At 38.3% G+C, this 21442-nt stretch overlaps 1 protein-coding gene across 1 annotated transcript in view; it reads left to right on the top strand.

The window, feature by feature from the left end:
• The window catches only part of LOC113073994 (NACHT, LRR and PYD domains-containing protein 12-like), a 56921-nt gene extending 53819 nt beyond the window's left edge, over positions 1-3102 (top strand). The window contains exons 8-10 of the mRNA XM_026246687.1: positions 1095-1268; positions 1821-1994; positions 2117-3102. Coding sequence (XP_026102472.1) covers positions 1095-1268; positions 1821-1994; positions 2117-2123 — 355 coding nt within the window. The 3' untranslated portion in view covers positions 2124-3102. The remainder of the gene's footprint in view (positions 1-1094; positions 1269-1820; positions 1995-2116) is intronic.
• Positions 3103-21442: the final 18340 nt, after the last annotated feature.

Here is a 21442-nt window from a genome sequence, read left to right on the forward strand (position 1 = left end):
TATACTTTTAAATATACTTTAAGTATAACAGTAGCAAACTCTGAGTACACAACTAGTTTACCTCTATGTTTATAGTTTGTACTGCAATTATAATAAAAGTGAACTTGATTTGCTGATAGTTTACTAATTAAATGTATATCATACTTTAAGACTACTATGTCCCTATTTAGGTTTGAATTTGTATACATTTTGTTACATGAATATTTGGACATGCAAAACATACAAAGAAAGAACAGTGTATCTGCTTGTAAACAAAAACATTTCATTCTAGCTTCATGCATTCTTTTCTTAAACACTTTAATGTGGGTAAGTTACAAAAAAAAAAGCTGATAGATGCAGGCTATGCACACTTTAACTACACAGAAATTCTTGCAAAATTCCAATCAGACAACGGATGAGGAGATTTCACTCAAGAGCAATTGATGACATGGCTGAGAAGAAAATATTTAAGTGTAGGTATTATTATGTTTTTTATGACCTAGATGTACATTTTACCAGTTGTTACCTACAGTTTATACAAACATTATGGTCATCGACCAGTGATTGATATCGCAAACATAATAATAGCGGTTAGACGTTGGATTTTGGTTGAAAATCGGGTTGATGTCTAAATCCAATGACTGTTTGACGTCAAGCTCCAATGTTGGGCAGATGCTGAATTTTGGCTGGAATACCCCCCCCCCCCCCAAAAAAAAATAAAATAATGGTGAAATGCATGGCAGTACACGAATTACCAGCTTAACTTATTACTAACCAATTTGACTTTATTTCTGTCAGACGTCTACAGAAGTTATTTTTGTAAATTAACAGAGCTTTAGATGTTGATGTTTTATTTGAAAATGTTTGGTCACCATTATTGTGATCAGTGTTTGATTTAGTTGTGTAATTTGACTCTTGGCTTAGTAAGTTTGTGGTTCCTGTAATAGTGTTTACCAAAACACATAATTTGTTATAAAAGGAGCCATACACAAAGATAAGGTGATATAGTTTTTATCATCATGAAGAAAAATGATTGAGGAAAATTATTTTTATTGGCATTGTGTTTGTGTGATTATTTCTGCTGAACTGAGAGTGAAGAGTGTGTTGTTCTGCAGGTTGAATAGTTGTGGCGTCACAGATGAAGGTTGTTCTGCTCTGAGTTCAGCTCTGAGATCAAACTCCTCACAGCTGAGAGAACTGGATCTGACTGAGAATAAAGTAGGAGATGCAGGAGTGAAGCTGATCTCTGATGCACTGAAGGATCCTCACTGTAAACTGGAGAAACTGTGGTAAGAAAATATTCAATATTAAGCTTGAGTGAAACTATTATGTACAATAGGGTTATATTAAATTCGAAAAACATTACATTAGAAAAAAAACTTGCTTTGAGTTCATATAATGCAAATGGCTAGTAACGTCAGTTTATGCTTCAAAGGAAATACAAAACAAGCACCGCTATAATCCAGAAAGATCCATGTTTGTAAATCAATGTCTTTCAAAGCAAAACAATTGTTGTAAGAAAAATATTTATATTTTTAACTTAAAATTAGTGCTTCACAGCTTTTAGTATAATATGCACCTTATATTTCATTATATGGGCTCACAGAGATTCAGTATTTTTCTTCATTTGAACAATCTTCATTTGTGTTAATGTTAGCAACTTAGCGATTTAAACTATATACCGGTATTTCAAACTACAGTTGGAAAAGTTTTTTTCAAAAGCACAGATTAATTTGCAACACTGCTTGAACAAGCTTTTAGACTGAATTTGCAATACACGTGTGTGTGATCTTACCGTTTGTTTTTGCTGATCTGAGAGTGAAGAGTGTGTTGTTCTGCAGGTTGAGTAAGTGTGGCGTCACAGATGAAGGTTGTGCTGCTCTTAGTTCAGCTCTGAGATCAAACTCCTCACAGCTGAGAGAACTGGATCTGTCATGGAATGATCTAGAACAGTCAAGTTTGAACCTGCTCTCTGCTTTAAAAGATGATCCATGTTACAAACTGGAGAAACTGATGTAAGTAGTAATGATCCATATATCACATGATAATGTCATTTCAACTCAATCTCCAGTGCAGATGTGTGTCAGCAGTAATGCCCCATAATGCATCTCTTACTGTGTTTATTCTGTACTGACAGGTACTAAACATGGAGAATATGGATCAGGACAGACACATTGAATCCAACAGATTCATCAGAACTGAAGTCAATGATCAAGCGCTGATGTGTGTGAGTTACAGGAGTTTAGAGACACTTTCACTATTACTTGGATTTTAACAACAGCAACTGCGCACAGACAAACCCCAAAGTTTGTAAAGGGTCTGCTACTTTTATTTGATTTTATTTTATCTACTCACAATAAAAACTCAAAGCTGCAGAAAAACAGGATGCTCTTTCTGATGCCTCCAATCTCCTTTTTATCTTAAAAATGAACAATGTAGATAAGCATGTACATGTTTTTTTTAGTTATGATATTTCAGACCTTACATTGCCATTTACACCTTACATCAGACAGCAGAGGATTTGTAATATTTAGAATGAAATATGTTTTGCTTGATATATAAACACCTTTTTAATATATCTAAATATCGAAAAACAAGTATGTGTATTTTACACTGTATGATATGATAAAATCTAAATTGTATATGTTGTATGAGATGTGTGTGTGTATATATACTAATATTATTGTAACAATTTGTTCTTAATACAGTGTAATGACACTGTAGTCATTAATAATAATATCACCAGGACCTAAAACACATCTGAGGATTAAGCTCTGATATGTTTAAAACAATCTTTATTAGGGGTGTAACGGTACGTGTATTCGTATCGGATCGTTTCGGTACAGGGCTTTTGGTACGGTGCACGTGTGTACCGAATGCAATATTTTGTGGGAGAAACATATGCATTTTCGTGTTTCTAAACGAACATATTAAGTGGCGGAAGTCTCCGCGTTCAGCGCAAATCCTGCCCTGCAGCTTATTCTAAGGCCGGTGACACACTGGCTGCGTGGCGTGTGCATGGCTTTTCTGCTGCGTGACGGCTGCTTCGCGTTTTCTGTGTCTTTTACACACCAGAATCGTTCCTGACGCGGCGCTGGTGTGCTGCTGCTACTGTAGGTGACATAGAGGGAAACCGCCAACAGTGTTTTTTTTTTTTTTTTTTTTTTTTTTTTTTTGCGTACCGTAACACCCCTAATCTTTATGATATTTCAGATGATTATATTGTATATGAATGTAAAGTATTTTTTGTACATAAGATTTATTAAACTCTTCCTCAGTGAAGTTGAGCTGAGTTTCATTTGTAGGTGAATCCTGGATATTGATGGTTTTTAATGTCTCTTGTCAAATATTATGGTCACGTTTGCTCATCTGACAAGGAAAAAGTTATTTTTATGACATAACTCCAATTCTTACAACATTTTTATTTTCAAGAAAGTTGTGTGTGAAAAGCAGAATATTGTAGAAATATTTGTATAAATTTACCAGAAATCTAATGCATTAACTCTTGATCAAATGACATAAAATACCATTATTTCCCTGCAAACACAGTCAAACTAACAGTAGCATAACAATCATTTTGCTTTGTGAAAGAAAAATTATATATCATATTATATCAAATGGCATTAAATTAAGTAATGGATTAAAAATCAAAATCTCTAGGGCCTCAAAACACGCAACCTGAGGGTAAACCAATAAAAAATAAGTTTTTAGGTTCAACAGACACTGATGGCAGTAATAGTTTAAATTGTCAAACACCAAACAGAAAAAGATTTTCAAATGATAGTCACATCTGGGTTTTCTGGGACACATCGATTGATTGGCACTCTTCTGCTTGCCCTGACATCCACACATCCACCTGTGGATCTCATTTTAATATAGTTTTAAGTGGATTAATCATAGTAGGCCAGAGTGCAGTCTGGACGAACCTAAACGGTAATTGTTTTGATTAAGATGAGCTTATTGGTGTAGAACTGTATGACACTCTAGTTGTTACTCTGTCAGTAACAACTCGGCAAAAAATCAAATACACTGAATAACACTTAATATGCTTTCCTGGCTTCAGACTCTGAATAATAAAACAACACGGTCAGAATCATACGACTCGCTGGCTGATACTCCACTTAGCAAGAATGATATCACTGCAGGTCAGACTCAAGCTAATGAAATAATGCAGTAGCTCTTTCAGGTAGGGTGACTAGACGTCCCAAAAAATTCGGGACAGTCCTGAAATCTAAACTGTTGTCCCAAATCCCGAATCTGGCCCTAATTGTCCCGAAAATTTTACTAAAGTAAAATCTTGAGGTTGAGTCGTCCTGCAACCAGTCCCCGCCGGCTGCTCATTGGCTGTAGCATCTTTTTTCTAAGTTGTAATAAAATACCGTAGTCCGTAGGTGGCTAGGCACGAATTTAGATATTCATTTATCTAATTAGTCTATATACACAAAGACAATACGACCTTTTTGTCACCTTTTTGTTTTAAAGCTTGATTAAGAGAGCGCAGTTGCTGCAGCTGCGAGGAGGACAGTGATGCTTCAAGTCATATCCCAAGTCCTCAAAGGGTTAAAGTTAATGAGATAATTAAGTAACCAATTAAATAATGATTGTGCATTAGTGATGAACACCTGCTGTAATTGAGAATTACAGAGGATCAGATGTTAATGTTTTATTGGTTAAAATGATGCCACCATCATAGAGATTAGTTTTTAATTTAGTTGAGCTCTTGACTCGTTGTGTCGTATCTCTTTAATGTAGCTTTTGCATGAGTTGCTGTAAAGCAGAAAGAAAATATTAATTGTCTGTATGTGATACGCTAGTATTCATGACCTGGTCTAATTACAGTAAAAAAATAACATCTGTTTAGTTTGAGTTTTGCATAATTGACTCAGTAAAACTACAGCATGCAAAAAAATTACAGTTGCTGAATTTTAAGCTTATGAAGTGAATGCAAAATTGGAGCTCCACTAATCGATAGACACACACAGACATAAAGAACCAGCATATGACTCTCAACAGTGGTGACAATCAATAACATGCTGCATGCTGGGTAACACCATAGTAAAAACTCGTCATGCACTGCAGTATGGAAAACTGTCACCACTGATGAGGATCGTGTGGTAAGGTTGCATGTCTAAAAGCCTGAACTAACAGCTCCCCTTTTTTGTCTTTCAATGTTGAAGCATTGCGCTGGTGTTTATAGGAGGAGCTTTTTCTTCTTTTTTTACTTCAGTAAAAGAGTGTCAATCAACAATCCAAAGATAAAGACTACTGATGTTCAGTCATCATAAGTTATAAGCAGAAAAAATATAAAATAATATGTTATTGCAAGGTTTGATTCAGCAATACATACATGTTTGTTGCAAAAACAACATTGCAATTATTTTGAATCAAACTGCTTTAAATTGCTAAAAGGGTCAAGAGACTCCCTTAAGCAAACCTTGACCACAATTATGGTGGCATAGTGTTTTTCTTGTTGTTGTTTTCAGTTGGAGGCTGTGGCTAAATTCAGTTGTAGTTTTTGTGTTTGTCTTTACTTTTCAGAATCAGAATCAGAATCAGAAAGAGCTTTATTGCCAAGTATGCTTACGCATACAAGGAATTTGTTTTAGTGACATAAGCTTCCAGTACATAGAGACAACAACACACAGAAAAAAAGAAAGAAAAAAAACAGATTTACAAATTGACAAATAAATAAGTGTATAAACAATTGTGCTATAAATGATAATGGAATAGGATTGAGTGAGATGCAGGAATGTTCTAGGATGGAGGGTTAACAAATAAATATAAGGATATTGCAAGTTTTAAGCATAAGTAGGGAACATTTAACTGTTCATGAGGTAGATTGCCTGGGGGAAGAAACTGTTCTTGTGCCTTGCTGTTCTGGTGTTTGCGGCTCTGAGGCGCCGGCCAGATGGCAAAAGTTCAAAGATGGGGTGACTTGGATGTGAGGGATCCAGAGTGATTTTATGAGCCCTTTTCCTCACTCTGGATGTATACAGTTCTTGAAAGGTGGGCAGGGGAGCACCAATAATCCTTTCAGCTGTCCGAACAGTTCTCTGTAGTCTTCTGATGTCTGATTTTGTTGCTGAACCAAACCAGACAGTTATTGAAGTACAGAGGACAGACTCAATGACGGCTGAGTAGAACTGTTTTAGCAGCTCCTGTGGCAGGTTAAACTTCCTCAGCTGGTGAAGGAAGTACAACCTTTGCTGGGCCTTTTTAACAATGGAGTCAATGTGATTGTCCCACTTCAGGTCCTGAGAGATGGTGGTTCCCAGGAATCTGAATGACTCCACTGCAGTCACAGTGCTGTTCATGATGGTGAGTGGGGAAAGTGCAGGTGGGTTTCTCCTAAAGTCCACGATCATCTCCACTGTTTTGAGCGTGTTCAGCTCCAGGTTGTTAAGACTGCACCAGACAGCCAGCTGCTCAACCTCTTGTCTGTAAGCAGACTCGTCACCGTCCTGGATGAGGCCGATGACTGTAGTGTCGTCTGCAAACTTTAGGAGCTTGACAGAGGGGTCTTTAGAGGTGCATTCATTGGTGTACAGGGAGAAGAGCAGAGGGGAGAGAACACATCCCTGAGGGGCACCATTGTTGGTGGAGCAGCTGTTTGATGTGTCTCACTAACTGTTGCCTGTCTGTCAGAAAGCTGGTGATCCATTTACATTTACATTTACATTTAATCATTTAGCAGACGCTTTTATCCAAAGCGACTTACAAATGAGAACAATAGAAGCAGTCAGGTCAACAAGAGAACAACAACAGAATACAAGTGCCATGACAAGTCTCAGTTAGTCTAGTATAGAACGCATAACCAGGTGTATATAAATTTTTTTTTTTTTTTTTTTATTAAATGAAAAAGACAAGAAAAGGAAAAGTACTGGTGTTAGTAGGTTAAGTGCAGGCGAAAAAGATGAGTCTTTAGATGTTTCTTGAAAATGAGTAAAGACTCCGCTGTACGAATTGAGATTGGGAGGTCATTCCACCAGCTGGGCACAGTCCAGGAAAAGGTCCGTGCGAGTGATTTTGAATTTCTTTGGGATGGCACCACAAGGCGTTGTTCACTTGCAGAGCGCAAGCTTCTGGAGGGCACATAGGATTTAACCAGTGAGTTTAGGTAAGTTGGTGCCGTGCCAGTGGTTGTCTTGTAGGCAAGCATCAGTACCTTGAATTTGATGCGAGCAGCTACTGGTAGCCAGTGTAACCTGATGAGGAGGGGAGTAACATGAGCTTTTTTTGGTTCATTGAAGACAACCCTTGCTGCTGCATTCTGGATCATTTGCAGAGGCTTGACAGTACATGCAGGAAGGCCCGCCAGGAGAGCATTACAATAGTCCAGTCTGGAGAGAACAAGAGCTTGGACAAGAAGTTGGGTTGCTTGCTCTGACAGGAAGGGTCTAATCTTCCTAATGTTGTATAAGGCAAACCTGCAGGACCGGGTCGTTGTAGCAATGTGGTCAGTGAAGCTTAATTGATGATCCATCACAACTCCTAGGTTTCTGGCTGTCCTCGAAGGAGTTATGGTTGACGAGCCCAGCTGTATAGAGAAGTTGTGATGAATCAATGGGTTAGCTGGAATCACCAGTAGTTCAGTCTTTGTAAGGTTAAGCTGAAGGTGATGGTCATTCATCCAGCTAGAAATGTCACTCAGACAGGCTGAAATGCGAGCAGCTACCGTCGGGTCATCAGGCTGGAATGAGAAGTAGAGTTGGGTGTCATCGGCATAGCAGTGATAAGAAAAGCCATGCTTCTGAATGACAGATCCTAAAGATGTCATGTAGATGGAGAAGAGAAGTGGTCCAAGTACTGAGCCCTGAGGAACCCCAGTAGCAAGGTGGTGTGACTTAGAAACCTCACCCCTCCAAAACACACTGAAGGATCTGTCAGAGAGGTAGGACTTAACCCACAGGAGAGCAGTTCCAGAGATCCCCATCTTTCTGAGGGTGGACAGGAGAATCTGGTGATTAACAGTGTCAAAAGCAGCAGACAGGTCCAGTAAGATGAGTACCGAGGATTTTGAAGCTGCTCTTGCTAGTCGCAGGGCTTCAGTAACCGAGAGCAGAGCAGTCTCAGTTGAGTGGCCACTTTTGAAGCCAGATTGGTTGCTGTCCAGGAGGTTGTTCTGTCCAAGGAACATAGAAAGCTGGTTGAACACAGCCCGCTCAAGTGTCTTTGCAATGAATGGAAGAAGGGATACCGGTCTGTAGTTTTCAAGAAGCGCTGGATTTAGAGATGGTTTCTTGAGCAGTGGGCTTACCCGAGCCTGCTTGAATGCTAAGGGAAATGTTCCAGATTGTAGAGAGGAGTTGATAATGTGAGTAAGTGAAGGTATGACTGAAGAAGAGATCGCTTGAAGGAGGTGAGTGGGGATAGGATCAAGTGGACAAGTAGTAGGATGATTGGACAGGAGAATTTTGGAGACGTCCATCTCTGAGAGTGGGGAGAAGGAGGATAAAGAGTGTGCATCAGTCCACAGTCCACTGTCCACTGACAGATAGAGCTAGGAACAGAGAGCTGGGTCAGTTTGGTCTGAAGGGCTGTTGGGATGATGGTGTTGAATGCCGAACTAAAGTCCACAAATAGGATCCTCACATAAGTCCCTGTTTTGTCCAGATGTTGCAGGATGAAGTGCAATCCCATGTTGATTGCATCATCCGTGGACCTGTTTGCTCGGTAAGCAAACTGGAGGGGGTCCAGTAAGGTCCTTCAGATAACCCAGAACCAGTTTTTCAAACGACTTCATGACGACAGACGTTAGAGCCACTGGTCTGTAGTCGTTAAGTTCTGCTATCTTGGGTTTCTTTGGGATGGGGATGATGGTGGAGCGTTTGAAGCAGGAAGGCACTTCACACAACTCCAGGGATCTGTTGAAGATCTGTGAAAAGATGGGGGCCAGCTGGTCAGCACAGATTTTTAGACAGGCTGGTGTAACACCATCTGGGCCTGGTGCTTTTCTTCTTTTTTTTCTTCAGTGATGTCGATTGTTAACAGCAGATGTTCATCACTTTTGCACAATCATCATTTAATTACTCACTTAATTATCTCATTAACTTTAACCCTTTGAGGACTTGGGATATGACTTGAAGACTTGCTTTTGACTTGAAAGTCCCACCTCTGGCGTTAGCGTTACAGAAAGGTCTGATTTACGCACTGTTACAACAGTCATTGTTTTTTTTTGTTTTTTTTACAATGACATTTGAGTACATGATTTTAATGTTGTTGTTTCTTGTGGCAGACTAAAGAGTAAGGACAGACGGTTGATCTTTGAATAAAAATGTGTTAAGTCAAGGTTTGAAATTCTTTTATTATAGGCTACGAAGTCTAATATCATAAGTCCCCCATCCCATCACCCAAGACCGCAGACATACCCCTTACATATAGTTGTTGTTACCTCAGGGGATGAGGGATGTCATCAAAAAAAACTAGAGTACCGGCACCTCTTTTGGGCCACTTAGAGCACTGATGACGCTGTCAGTAGGAAATATCGATTTACATTTCCAAACATTCATTTTGCCATTCATTTTAATAATCCAGTGATATTTTTGTATATACAAAGAGTCCAAATGGGGATCTTCTGCACTGAATATAAATATTTATCTTATTTGGTGAACAGAATCCACATAAGATCACAAACAGAATTTATTTCAAACACTTGCTGCTGTCTGAAAATGAATTAAATTGAAATGTTTTTAAATGTCTTTGATGCTTGCTGATGTTTACTGATAGCTATATATGAAATGATTCACGGGGCTGACCAATATAGTACTTGTACATAATCCCTTCAATTTCATATCTGAACAACTATGTAGCCGTAACAACTAGAAAATGCATACCTCTGCATGTACACAAATGTAATTATTAGCTCTTAATGAATGTATGTGCACAAATAACCTGGTTCGCTGGACTCTGCCTGGCGACATTATCTTTTGAGTGGTGAAGTTCCTCCCCTCAGTGGTTGAGCTCTAAATGATCAAATGTCAAGAGGTAGGTATAATGGTAGATATAATACAGAGTAATGTTTAATGTAGGAACATTTAAACAGCTTTATACATCTGCCTGTAAGGTTTGGATTTAAACAAGCACATACTTTTAGCTTCACAGATTACTATCATATCAATTACTGTAAATGTTATAATTTATGTAATGAAATAGACTTTTGTTTGCATTTAAATAAAACGTTTCACTTCAAATGTATTGGCAGTTTTCTCCATCCACTCTCTGCTGTCAATGAGTTTTGCAATGCTCCTGTAAAGAAAAAGGATGTCCAACATTCTAGGGATGTAGTCCTTAATGTCAATTAACCTATTTATATCTCATTTTCAAACAATGTCATCTGTGGTTTGTTGATACATAACTGTTCATGCACATCACTGAAATTTTCAATGAACAAAATAAAAGTTCATGAACAATAATGAAAAAGAAAAGAAAAAAGATAACAGTTTAAAACAGAACCACTGTAATCTTTGAACACATTCTAAACATTTCCATAACCTGAATGTGTCAATGTACGGTCAAATTCCTACTTGTTGCATAGAGTTGAGAAAATAAATTTCTTGTGTCTTTGGTTTCATTATCTGTAAAATGCACATGCAATGCTCTACACAAACATCTAAGTAATGGTTTATGTAATTTAATGCCAATGTGCAACTAAACTTAATTCAACAGCACATTGTTTAGTATTGGATAAAGGTAAAATTACAACTTACCTAGTTCTCATATGAATTCTATTACTTACACACAGTAGCCAGTGGCCAGGTACCCAAGCTGGCAGAACTACAAGTTCTGTCTGTCCGACATTAGTCTAAAATATGTAGAAACATATCAGAGCCAAGGAAATATATTGTTTATATTCAGTGATAGTACAATCATTCACAAGATAAAACATTTCAGAACTCACCGGAAGGGACAACTCAGGGAAACAAGAATGTGGCAGAAGCCAGGTCACTACCACGTAGGAATTAGCAACATACACATTATCATCTTTTAACAAAGAAACAATTATCAGATAAATACAAATTTATCCTGTTTTCAATAAAATCTTTTAGACTGCTACCTTACCACTTTAAAAGCAATGTGCTCTACAGTTCTTTAGGCAACAGTTCAAAATCTATAATTTTTTAATAAAACATATAAAATGAGTTCCTTTGATATTTTTCCATCTCATTTTACTGATAAAAATTTATTTTACCATTGCTTCAACTTCTTCTGACAGTCCTAAAGACAACTAATCAGAACGCTACAGCACAGTTGATCCCACAGAAACAATATGTTCCCCCGGGTCACGGTTGGGGTTCAAAACATGTGCAACCTGAAAAATAATTATTAGAGCAGTACTTTTTTGTGTGCTGTAGTTTCACTGAGACAATTATTCAAAATCTAAACTTATGAAAAAAAAACATATATTTTTCTCTACCACATATAGAGCTACAGATGATTAAATCCATCTTAGATCCTTTGTGATCTATTCCACACTCCTTACAAAGGGCCCTTATTTCCTCAGTCTAGCCAAAAAGAAAAAATGGCAACAAAATTATTATACATGACAGAACAAAGCATCTTAATATATTAGCAAGATGAAACCATACCCGGAGATTCAGCAGCTCATCAGCAAGCCTTTTTCTGTAATTGGTATGTCATCCTCAGTTGAGTCTTGTGAAACACAAAGCTTAGCATACACTGTATTGAGAACCATGTTGGATGACCTAATATGAATGCCAATCCATGGAGCCCAAATGAAGGGCAGAGGTAGATAGTCCAGGGGTCAGTCCTGCCATATGTTTATTCCAGCCATGAACTCAGCAGCTGATTTCATCAAAGGAAGAACCAAGTCATTCCTTTCAAGTCACAAACGAGTATGTGTACACCAGTACACTGAACCAAAAAACGTTTCTTTCGGATGCGTCGATTTGAGAACCGATAAACTGATGATACTGCGCATGCACCGGTTGCATCGGTTTTCGGATCATCAATACACTGAACAGAAAAACGTTTCTTTCGGACGCGTTCGATTCGAGAACCAAGGAGCTGATGCCGACTGACTCTGAACTGATTCTTTTGGTGACTGATTCTGAAGTGATTCTGTGCTAATGTTATGAGCGTGGATTAACCGAAGGCTTGAATCAAGGATAATCTGGCGAAACGTAAGTTCATTTAATAACAATATGTATAGTAAGTGGATCATGGTTTGTTGTAACTTAAATGAGATTGAGAATCATAAATTCTTAGTACAACGTTTAATTCATTGTTCAATAATAAGAACATTAACTACATATATAGTAATTAATTGGGCTGTTCCCCTTTTAAGAATTAATTGCCCATAATGCTCTTCAGATTGAGAGCTCTCTAGAAAGACAGTAAAGAAATGGACACAGCGACCCCATTGGAACTCAATTGAGACAAGTGAAGTCCATTTTTAGCGTTTTTTAGCACTTCCGTTTCTGACGCGCAGACTCAAACGAAACTTGACGATGTCAGCAACCTGTCTGCCAGATGTAAATCTTCTAGTAGCTGTGCGTGCAAACTGCCATCGTTAATCTTGCAGAGACGGCGATCTTGAGCGGGGAGTTCTTTGGCGTGAGTGAGCAGGAGTAAGTATTCTGATTAATTATTTTGTATAGTATTTTAAAATGTAACGCCAGTACGCCATATTAAGTTAATTGCCTGCGAGCTTCTCCTCCTGTCTGTACGGTAATGCGACAGAGAGTCGAGTGGATATGACGCAATCGTTAGCCTATTTTTTACAAAAACTGTTTCTACGGGCCATAATGTAAAATAGAAGGTAATGGAGCCCTTTATACATTGTCGTGTATCTTTAGAAATAAATAATGGACAAACGTAGTCTTTAAATGCCTCAGATGTAAAGTTATTCACTGTCAAAGTGACGCCGAAATGAATGGGAGTCAATGGGAATGCTAACGCAAGTGAAGTTCTGCTACAAGATGGTGGCACCCGGCTGACTTCAACTTCCGGTCGACTTCCTTGCCGCCTGCTAGAAGTGAACTTAGTATGTGTATGCTGCTAAAGTGAACTCATTCTCTGTAAAACTGTCTGAAAGTAAACAAGTTCTTTGTTTTAATTTGAGTCGTCAGTAGGGGTGTAACGATATTTCGCAGTACGATATTTCGCGATGCAAAAATGTTACGATATGTATCGTAAAATGGTGGCGATACTTTAACGATATGACGGCAGTCTAATCCTATTGGTTGAGCTGCTGACGTGACTTACTCTGCAACAGCGCCATGTGTGGTTTCCTCAAAGTTGAAGAACTCGCTCAAGCTGAACATTAGTTGAGAAACATGAGTTCGGTTGAAACTGAAATTGAAGATGCCCCATCTTCTTATAAATCCGAAGTCTGGCAGCATTTTGGCTTTCCAGTCACGCGACAGGACGACGGTAAAAAAATTACAGACAAAACACAAACTGTTTGTAAACACTGTAAAACAAGACTGCCATACACAACGTCAAACACTTCGAATATGATGTGCCATTTAAAACGGCATCACAACAACAAACTTCTGCAAACTCCTTCGACAAAAAGAGTAAAAGAAGGCCAAACATCTATACAACGCAGTTTTGCTGCAACATGGTCTCAGTCAAGTGCGAAAGCTCAAGAAATAACTAGGTGCATCGGAGTTTTTATTGCAAAAGACATGAGACCATTTTCCGTTGTCGACAATGTTGGATTTCGTGAATTGGTCAGGGTACTGGAGCCCAGGTATCATATTCCGTCACGCCCGCACTTCAGTCAAGAGATAGTTCCAGCCCTGTACTGCGAAGCTAAAGCAAAGGTGGTCGACGGTCTGAAAAAAGCAGAGAATGTGGCAATAACAACGAACGGGTGGACTTCGCGGGCTTGTCAGAGCTATATTACAGTCACTGCGCATGTTATTACAGCGGAGTGGGAAATGAAAAGTTTTGTGCTTCAGACTCGCCCACTTTTTGAGTCACACACTGGAGCTAACATAGCCGGAGTTTTAAAAGTGGCTATACAAGAGTGGGGGCTTGAAAAGGCTCCTCATAGTACTGCTGTTGTTACTGACAACGCACGCAACATGGAGGTGGCAGTGAGAGAATCCGGGTTGTCACCGCATATTAAGTGTTTCGCGCACACACTGAATCTCGCGTCGCAAGCAGGTTTAAATGTTTCTCGCGTGAGTCGCCTGCTTGGTCGCGTGAGAAAAGTCGTGGCTTTCTTTCACCGCAGTGCCACAGCAACAGCTGTGCTCGCTGAAAAGCAAAAGATGCTTGAGATTGCATCACATAAGCTTATCATGGATGTTGTAACACGTTGGAACAGCTCCATGGATATGCTGGAACGCTATCTCGAGCAACAAGCGGCTATAACTGCATCTCTCTTGAGCACAGAGGTGCGCAAAAATGCCCGTCAACTTGATACTCTGGATAGCAACGACATCACTGATGCAGAAGAAATAGTAACCCTTCTCAAACCTTTAAAAAAAGCCACCAGTGTTCTGTCTGATGAAAAGAGCGCCACCCTGTCACTCATTGTGCCCTTGAAATCCATGATCGAGCAGAGCATGACACTGGATGAGAAGGACTCCACAACTATAGCTAACATGAAAGCAGCCATCCTGCAAAACCTCTCAGGCAGATACTCAGAAGTACACGATTATCTGCTAGAGAGCACTGCACTAGACCCCAGATTTCGATCGTTGCCCCATCTGCTCCCTGAACAACGTGAAGAGGTTTTCCACAGGTTGATGGACAAATCAAACCAGTTACAGCAGGTATGTCTCTGCATTACTAATTATTTGAGAATCTGTATTTGCATTTCCATGTTTTGGTTAGCCTTCTTTGTGATGTGGGTGTGTGTGTGTGTGTGTGTGTGTGTGTGTGTGTGTAACTATGCAACTATGCTATACCTCCCCACTCCTTAATAGTGTGTTTAAATATTTTTTAAGGCTGGCACTGTGGAGCAAGCAGATAAGAGGGAGGGAGGTGCCAGTGATGGAGATCCCACTGATGCAGCAGAGAAGAGAGAGATAACACAGAGAGTTGAGCAAGAGCAGCCACCACCTAGCAAAAAGACAGCACTGGAAGATCTCCTTGGTGCAACATTTGCTAAACCAACAGTCTCTCAGTCTAGATGTAGGATAGAAGTAGAGATTGAAATGTACAAAAAAGACACTTCTATTCCCCTCACTAGCTGTCCACTGAAATGGTGGAAAGAAAATGCTCAAGCGTACACTGTAAAAATTTTTGCCGTTAAATAACAGTAATTTTCTGGCAGCAGGGGTGCCAGTAAAGTACTGTTAATTTACAGCTCTTAACCATTAATTTACCACTCTTATTTTTTAACAGTATTTTACCGTAAATTCTACCATGGAAATTAACTCCACTCCCACTGCTTCAAACAGTTCGAGTTTTTAAACTAGCATTCCTACGATGTTAGTACTATGAACTTATTTCATTTGAGTCCACTGAGAAGGAATATTTCTTACACTTAATGTGCAGTAATAAAGTAACTAAATACATGACTTTTACTCAAATCACTGCAGCTCATTGTCAGCTGTATTACACATGTATGTGCTGAAGTACTTAACACAGAGATCACCACTGTATCAGCGACTCCACATTTACTGCCTTTATATAAAGCAGCAGAAAATCAGAATTTGTGGCTCATCATTGACTGAAGCACCGGCTCTACTCTACAGCACAATGGTGAACAACAAAACCATTAAACTAAACGATCTCTCTTGTGCAAACACACATTAATACAGTCAAGTTCAGTATTTACTCTCATTATCAGTGTATGACTTTGCCTAATTTTTTTTCTATGGATGTTCACAAATATTTTAGTTAAATTAACTTATTTTTCATTTGGTAAATCTGACGTTTACATTTTACAGTATATTACTGTTTTTCCTTGACTTGACGGCAAAAAACTGTAGAAAAACCCCTTTTTTTTGCTGGCAACCATTAATTTACGGCAAGAAACAGTAGAAAAACAGTTATTTACTGGCAGCAGGGGTGCCAGTAAATAACTGTTTTTCTACAGTTTGTTTCCTGTAAATTAATTACAGTTTATTACTGTTAAATTATGTTTCATTCTGTTTTTTCTTCATCTTAAATCTTTAACCCTTTAAACCCCACAAGAAAATCCTCAGTTTTAAATGAACACTTATAATGTGTGCACACTACAGAGTGTTAGAGTAACACTGAATCAGTGAAGTTAATGAGATAATTCGGTGATTAATTGATGATTGAGCATTAGTGATAAACACCTGCAGAATCACTGAAGGAAAGAGAAACACAAGAACTACAAATGACTTCAGCCACAGGCTTAGATGAAATCAACTGAATAAAAGAATACATCAAATCTCTCAAGATCTGATTAAACAACTTCTAAAACAGCTTCACCAGATTCACATTACTAACCAGACTGACTTTATTTCTGTCAGATGTCTACAGAAGAACTTATGGAGAGTTAAATAGGTTTAGGTGTTTTTTTCACTACCATGATGGAGATCAGTGTTTACTTTAGTTGGGCTCTTGAACGTGACTTTTCAACAACTAAGGTTTTTTTTTTTTTTCATGCTGTAACAATGCGCCTTTGGAACCTGTTATAGAAAACAAAAGTACACAGAAGAAAATAAATCTGATATTGTTGTTTGTAGATTGACAAGAACAAATACTATTAATTCTGATCTAATCCCATATCTCTTCTCTTATTGAATATTGATACTACAGCATGAGAAGGAACACTGCTGAGCCATAAGTTATGAAAGACTGTTAAGAAAATGTCACTCATAATAAATAACAAAAAACCTTTGCTGAAATTTAGACAGAAATATCAAGAATCAGCGTATGAATCACAACAATGGTGACAATCCACAAAATAAATGAACAGATCAGTTCTGAACATCACAACACATGCTACTAAAACTTAAAACAAATGCAAAATTATAAGCACATAAGAATTCAAGAAAATAAGTGAACAATTCAGGGGCATAATTTATTCATGCCGCAATGCATGCTGGGAATCATGGATGAGTTTTATCCTGTGCTGGTACCCAGCATGCATTGCATCATGAACCTTTTGATTGTCACCATTGTTGAGATTCATATGCTGATTGTTGATTTCTCTCTTTGAGTGTTGTGGGGACTGCTGCCCGAAATACTTTTTAACTAAAACTAGTCGTTAAATCCATAAATACTGGTTATCTCACTACTTTTCAATCTTACTAAATTGAAGTGTCATTGACTCAAATATTTCAACACCAAATTAATATTTGATTATTATAGCAACACTTTAAGTCAGTCTAGTAGATCATGCCTGTTAGAAACAACCATAATCACTTGACTATCAAAATTAATACTGCTGTAACAGATGCATCATAAAGATACAAATACAGCAATAAAACAAAATGTAAAGTGTAAAAGTCAATGATCAGGAGCCAAACTAAAGCAAACACTGATCTCCACAATGGTGATGTCAAACGAAACAGTAACATTATCATCTAAATCTCTTTAATTCTCAATAAGATCTTTTGATCTCTGTTCTCTGATCTGACAGAAATAAAGTCAGTCCGGTTAGTAATGAGTGAAGTTGGTGAAGCTGTTTGTTGATCGTTTAAATCTTCAGTTGATTTCATCTAAAGCTGTGGCTGAAGTCAGTTGTATTTCATGTGTTTGTCTTATGTTTTTTTCTTCTTCAGTGATTCTACTCATTAACAGCAGCTGTTGATCATTGTCTGAATTCACTCATTAGTGTTCATTCTCTCTGTCAGGTGGACTATATTAGTAAACTCATGTAGGGAATAGTGAATGAGGGTGTAGGGTGTGATTTGAAACACAGCCGCTGAGTGTCGAATTTGAACGTTGTTATTTTACGATATATAGCAGCAGGCTACTTCTCGAAAACGATGAATATTACCCAGAATGCACTGTTTAAATGAAAAACAGTATTTTACTGTCGAAATTTGGCCATTTTTTTACAGCGATTTTTAACAGTGTACCCACTTCTTTCCTCTCTTTCCAAGGCGTACCTAACAGTTCCAGCAACTTCTGTTCCCAGTGAACGTGTTTTTTCTACAGCAGGGGATATTGTGAATGCTCAAAGATCCCAGCTTCTGCCAGAAAATGTAGATATGTTGGTTTTTCTGCAAAAAAACCTGTAGGTAAACTAAACAAACCTAGTGTCTATGTTTGAACTTATTTGAACAGAAAACCTTTGAACCTTTTTTTTTATACTGCTTTCAGAAGTTCTGTCTTAGGTTTCTTAATTCTAAGTTCATGTTAAATAAAAAAAATTAAACAAATCAGTGACAGACAGACCTATTCAGTTGGTAATTTGAGTACAGAAAGGTTTTTATTAAACCTTGAAATTTTATATTTTATGTACAACACAGAAAGTTGTTGAAATTTGTTTGTTTTTGAAATAAATCTGTTATTTAAATTTCAGTTTCATTTTTTTAAATGTTGTTCAAAATATCGTGATATGCATCGTATCGTGAACCCAGTATCGAGATACATACCGTATCGTGACCCAAGCATATCGTTACACCCCTAGTCGTCAGAGTTCATTATTGCTTGTTAAGTGAAGAAGACACGACATGGTTTCTGCGCTGATGACACCTAATTTATTTACTTTATATCTTCAAGACTTAAATCCTCGTATGCACATTATTGCTGTTACTGTTTTTGGGTGCGTTGTTGCAAAACTTAATTGTAAACATTTCATGATTATGAGGTTTTTAACTGACTGAAGTTATGATTACTGACATTATATATTTGAATGTTTGATAGACGTCATTACGTTACATCATCACCAATGACGTCATTATGTCGAGCGTAAAAGAACCGGTGAACCGTTTTTTTTCAACCAGTTTTTTTATCGAACCGTCCGAAAGAACCGGTTCGCGGAAAAGAATCGAATTTCCGATCACTACATCAAAGCATAGACAGTAAAAGAAATGGACACTGCGACCCCATTGGATTCAACGGAGAAAAATGAAGTCAATTAGAAGCACTTACTTGCTGTGGGTGGAGCGTACTGAGCAGACTCAAAATGAGCTTGATGACGTAGATGTCACGTGAGCAACCTGTAAGTCTTCTAATCGCTGTGCCAAGAGAAATCTGAATCACCCACCGAATCTTCCAGAGAAGGCGAGTGTGAACAGGAGCAAGTTTTGGTTGATTAATTATCTCTCTTGACTTTATGCCTCCACGTCCCCCTGATAGCCTCATAGACAGTAAAAGATTGCCTGCGAGGTTCTACTCCTGTCCATACGGTAATTTCTCTACTGTGCGACAGAGAGTCGCTGGTTATGACCAGGGGGGCAGGGTGGGACCAATGACCCTGTGGGACCAGAACCATTGACGCCGAATCATATACTAACAATGAAGTCCACTATCATTGCACCACCTCCTGGAGAGAGGAGCCTTTGTAAGAGAGGACCTCTATCTTCGGAAGAGATGGAAAAGAGTTCAGTATCTGGCAAATGAGTTATGGACCAGGTGGAGAAAGGAATATCTTTTGAATCTGTAGCAGAGAAGTAAGTGGAACAAGAGCAGGAGAAACGCTAAGATAAATTATATTGTTCTGCTCCAAGATGACTTGACACCAAGAAATCAGTGGAAACTTGCCAAAGTGATAGAAGTCTTTCCAGGAACTAATGGTTGGATGAGAAGACTTAAACTTCTTGTTAGTAATGCAACACTGGATAGCAAGGTTGCACGCACAAGCAAGTTAGTTTATCTAGAAAGACCCATACACAAAACAGTGTTATTACTTGAAGCTGATTAAAGGGTTACGTTTGATGGGTGATTTCTCTGGGTATACTTAACGTGTACAAAATACCCCTTTGAATGTTAAGTTTATCATATGTTACTTGAGTACTCATAATTTCTATTAGGAATCACACATAGTGTGATGGCGGGAGTGTAATTGCTGCCTCAAAAATGTATATTTTCTGTCACAAAGGGAGTTAAGGATGTATATTTCCTCTAGATGGCGCTTGTGTACTTCAGCACTAATTTACTTAATCTACTTTTGATTATTTCAATTTGTATAATTATATAAATATATATATTAGTATCTGACTTTTCTGCAAACACCATTTAACAAGTATTGAATTAACCCCTTTCACGCGTAAATTTAAAATATTCTGGCTGACCCCCCAGCGTGAGTTTTTTAAGGCGTTATTTAGATGTGTGGCTTTACAGTTTCCATGGTGACTTGTCATTGCTTGTCACGTGACACCACAGCACCAACAGAGCTGAATAAATGATGATCTGCTTTTATGTCATTTTTCCTTTTTTGTTCAAAATATTCACAAATTTGTTAGATTTGGCATGAAATAGCTGATATTCAGATTGTCAAATATATGCAAGTGGAAGTGTTCTGTTGTTTAAACACCTTTATAATGATCGCCAGTGTTTGGGGTAACGAGTTACAAAGTAACGGATTACAGTAACTATATAACTTTTTTGGGTAACGAAGTAAAGTAACACATTTCACTAATAATATTGGTAACTACACTACTTAACTAGACTATAGGAACGCGCTTTCCTGCGTTACAAATGCCGTGTTTGCCTGTGTGTAAAGTTCTGGGCTGGGTTTCCCGATAACGATTGATCTTGTTTAACCCTCAAAGACCGAGACAGCCGCCCGCGGCTAAAAATAACTGTTATTCTTTAATGTTTAATAACTTTAACCAATGTTTAATAACGCTAATCCAATCTGAATGTTTTAAAAAGTGATGTAAAGGAGAGATTCTCCACGTTTTGACGATATCCTATTTATCTCATTTGGATATAGGGCTTGGTCGCCGAGTTGCATTCTGGGACGTGGCGGCCCTGTTGCTAGCCTCGCGAATGTAAACATACAGCAAGTTGAACGAGATGAGATGAATAGAGAGAAAGAAAAAAGATGTTAAAATCGCGAAAATATTGTGGGATTTATAGGGATACACTAAATATGGATGCCAGGGACCGGTATGTGGACAAAATCGGCACTATTAACGGTTTGGATCCATATGAAATTCCCAACAAATAGTGGAGTACCGACGGAGACTTGTTGCCGCACTTGTGCATTACAGATATCTTCGGCTACCTTGTTTGTTTTGTGAGCGCCTACACTTCAGAATAGTTCCGAAACTACAAGTCATTGAAGTCTCGTACAGTTCACAAATGGATGGGTATTTTCCTGTAAAATATCCCGTTAGCTCTTCAATCGGACCTGTCAAGTCACTGTGTTGTTGTCCTGTTGCTACTCCTTGCCCTTCCAGCGAAACAGCTGTTTTCAAAGCATCGTTTTTCTTACTTGAAAGCAACCTTAGCGTGATGTTGGGCTTTTTAAGATAGCGTGGTTGTTATGAGAGCACGATTTCACGCCAATCTGTAACTAAAGTCACGTTAGACCTAGCTTCACAAATCGCTTAACGTTAGTTAATGCAGCAGTTTTGCTGTCAGCAGAGGGATAGCAACAAAAAGATGAATG

The sequence above is a fragment of the Carassius auratus genome, unplaced genomic scaffold (genome assembly GCF_003368295.1).
Source record: "Carassius auratus strain Wakin unplaced genomic scaffold, ASM336829v1 scaf_tig00013464, whole genome shotgun sequence".
NCBI lineage: Eukaryota > Metazoa > Chordata > Actinopteri > Cypriniformes > Cyprinidae > Carassius > Carassius auratus.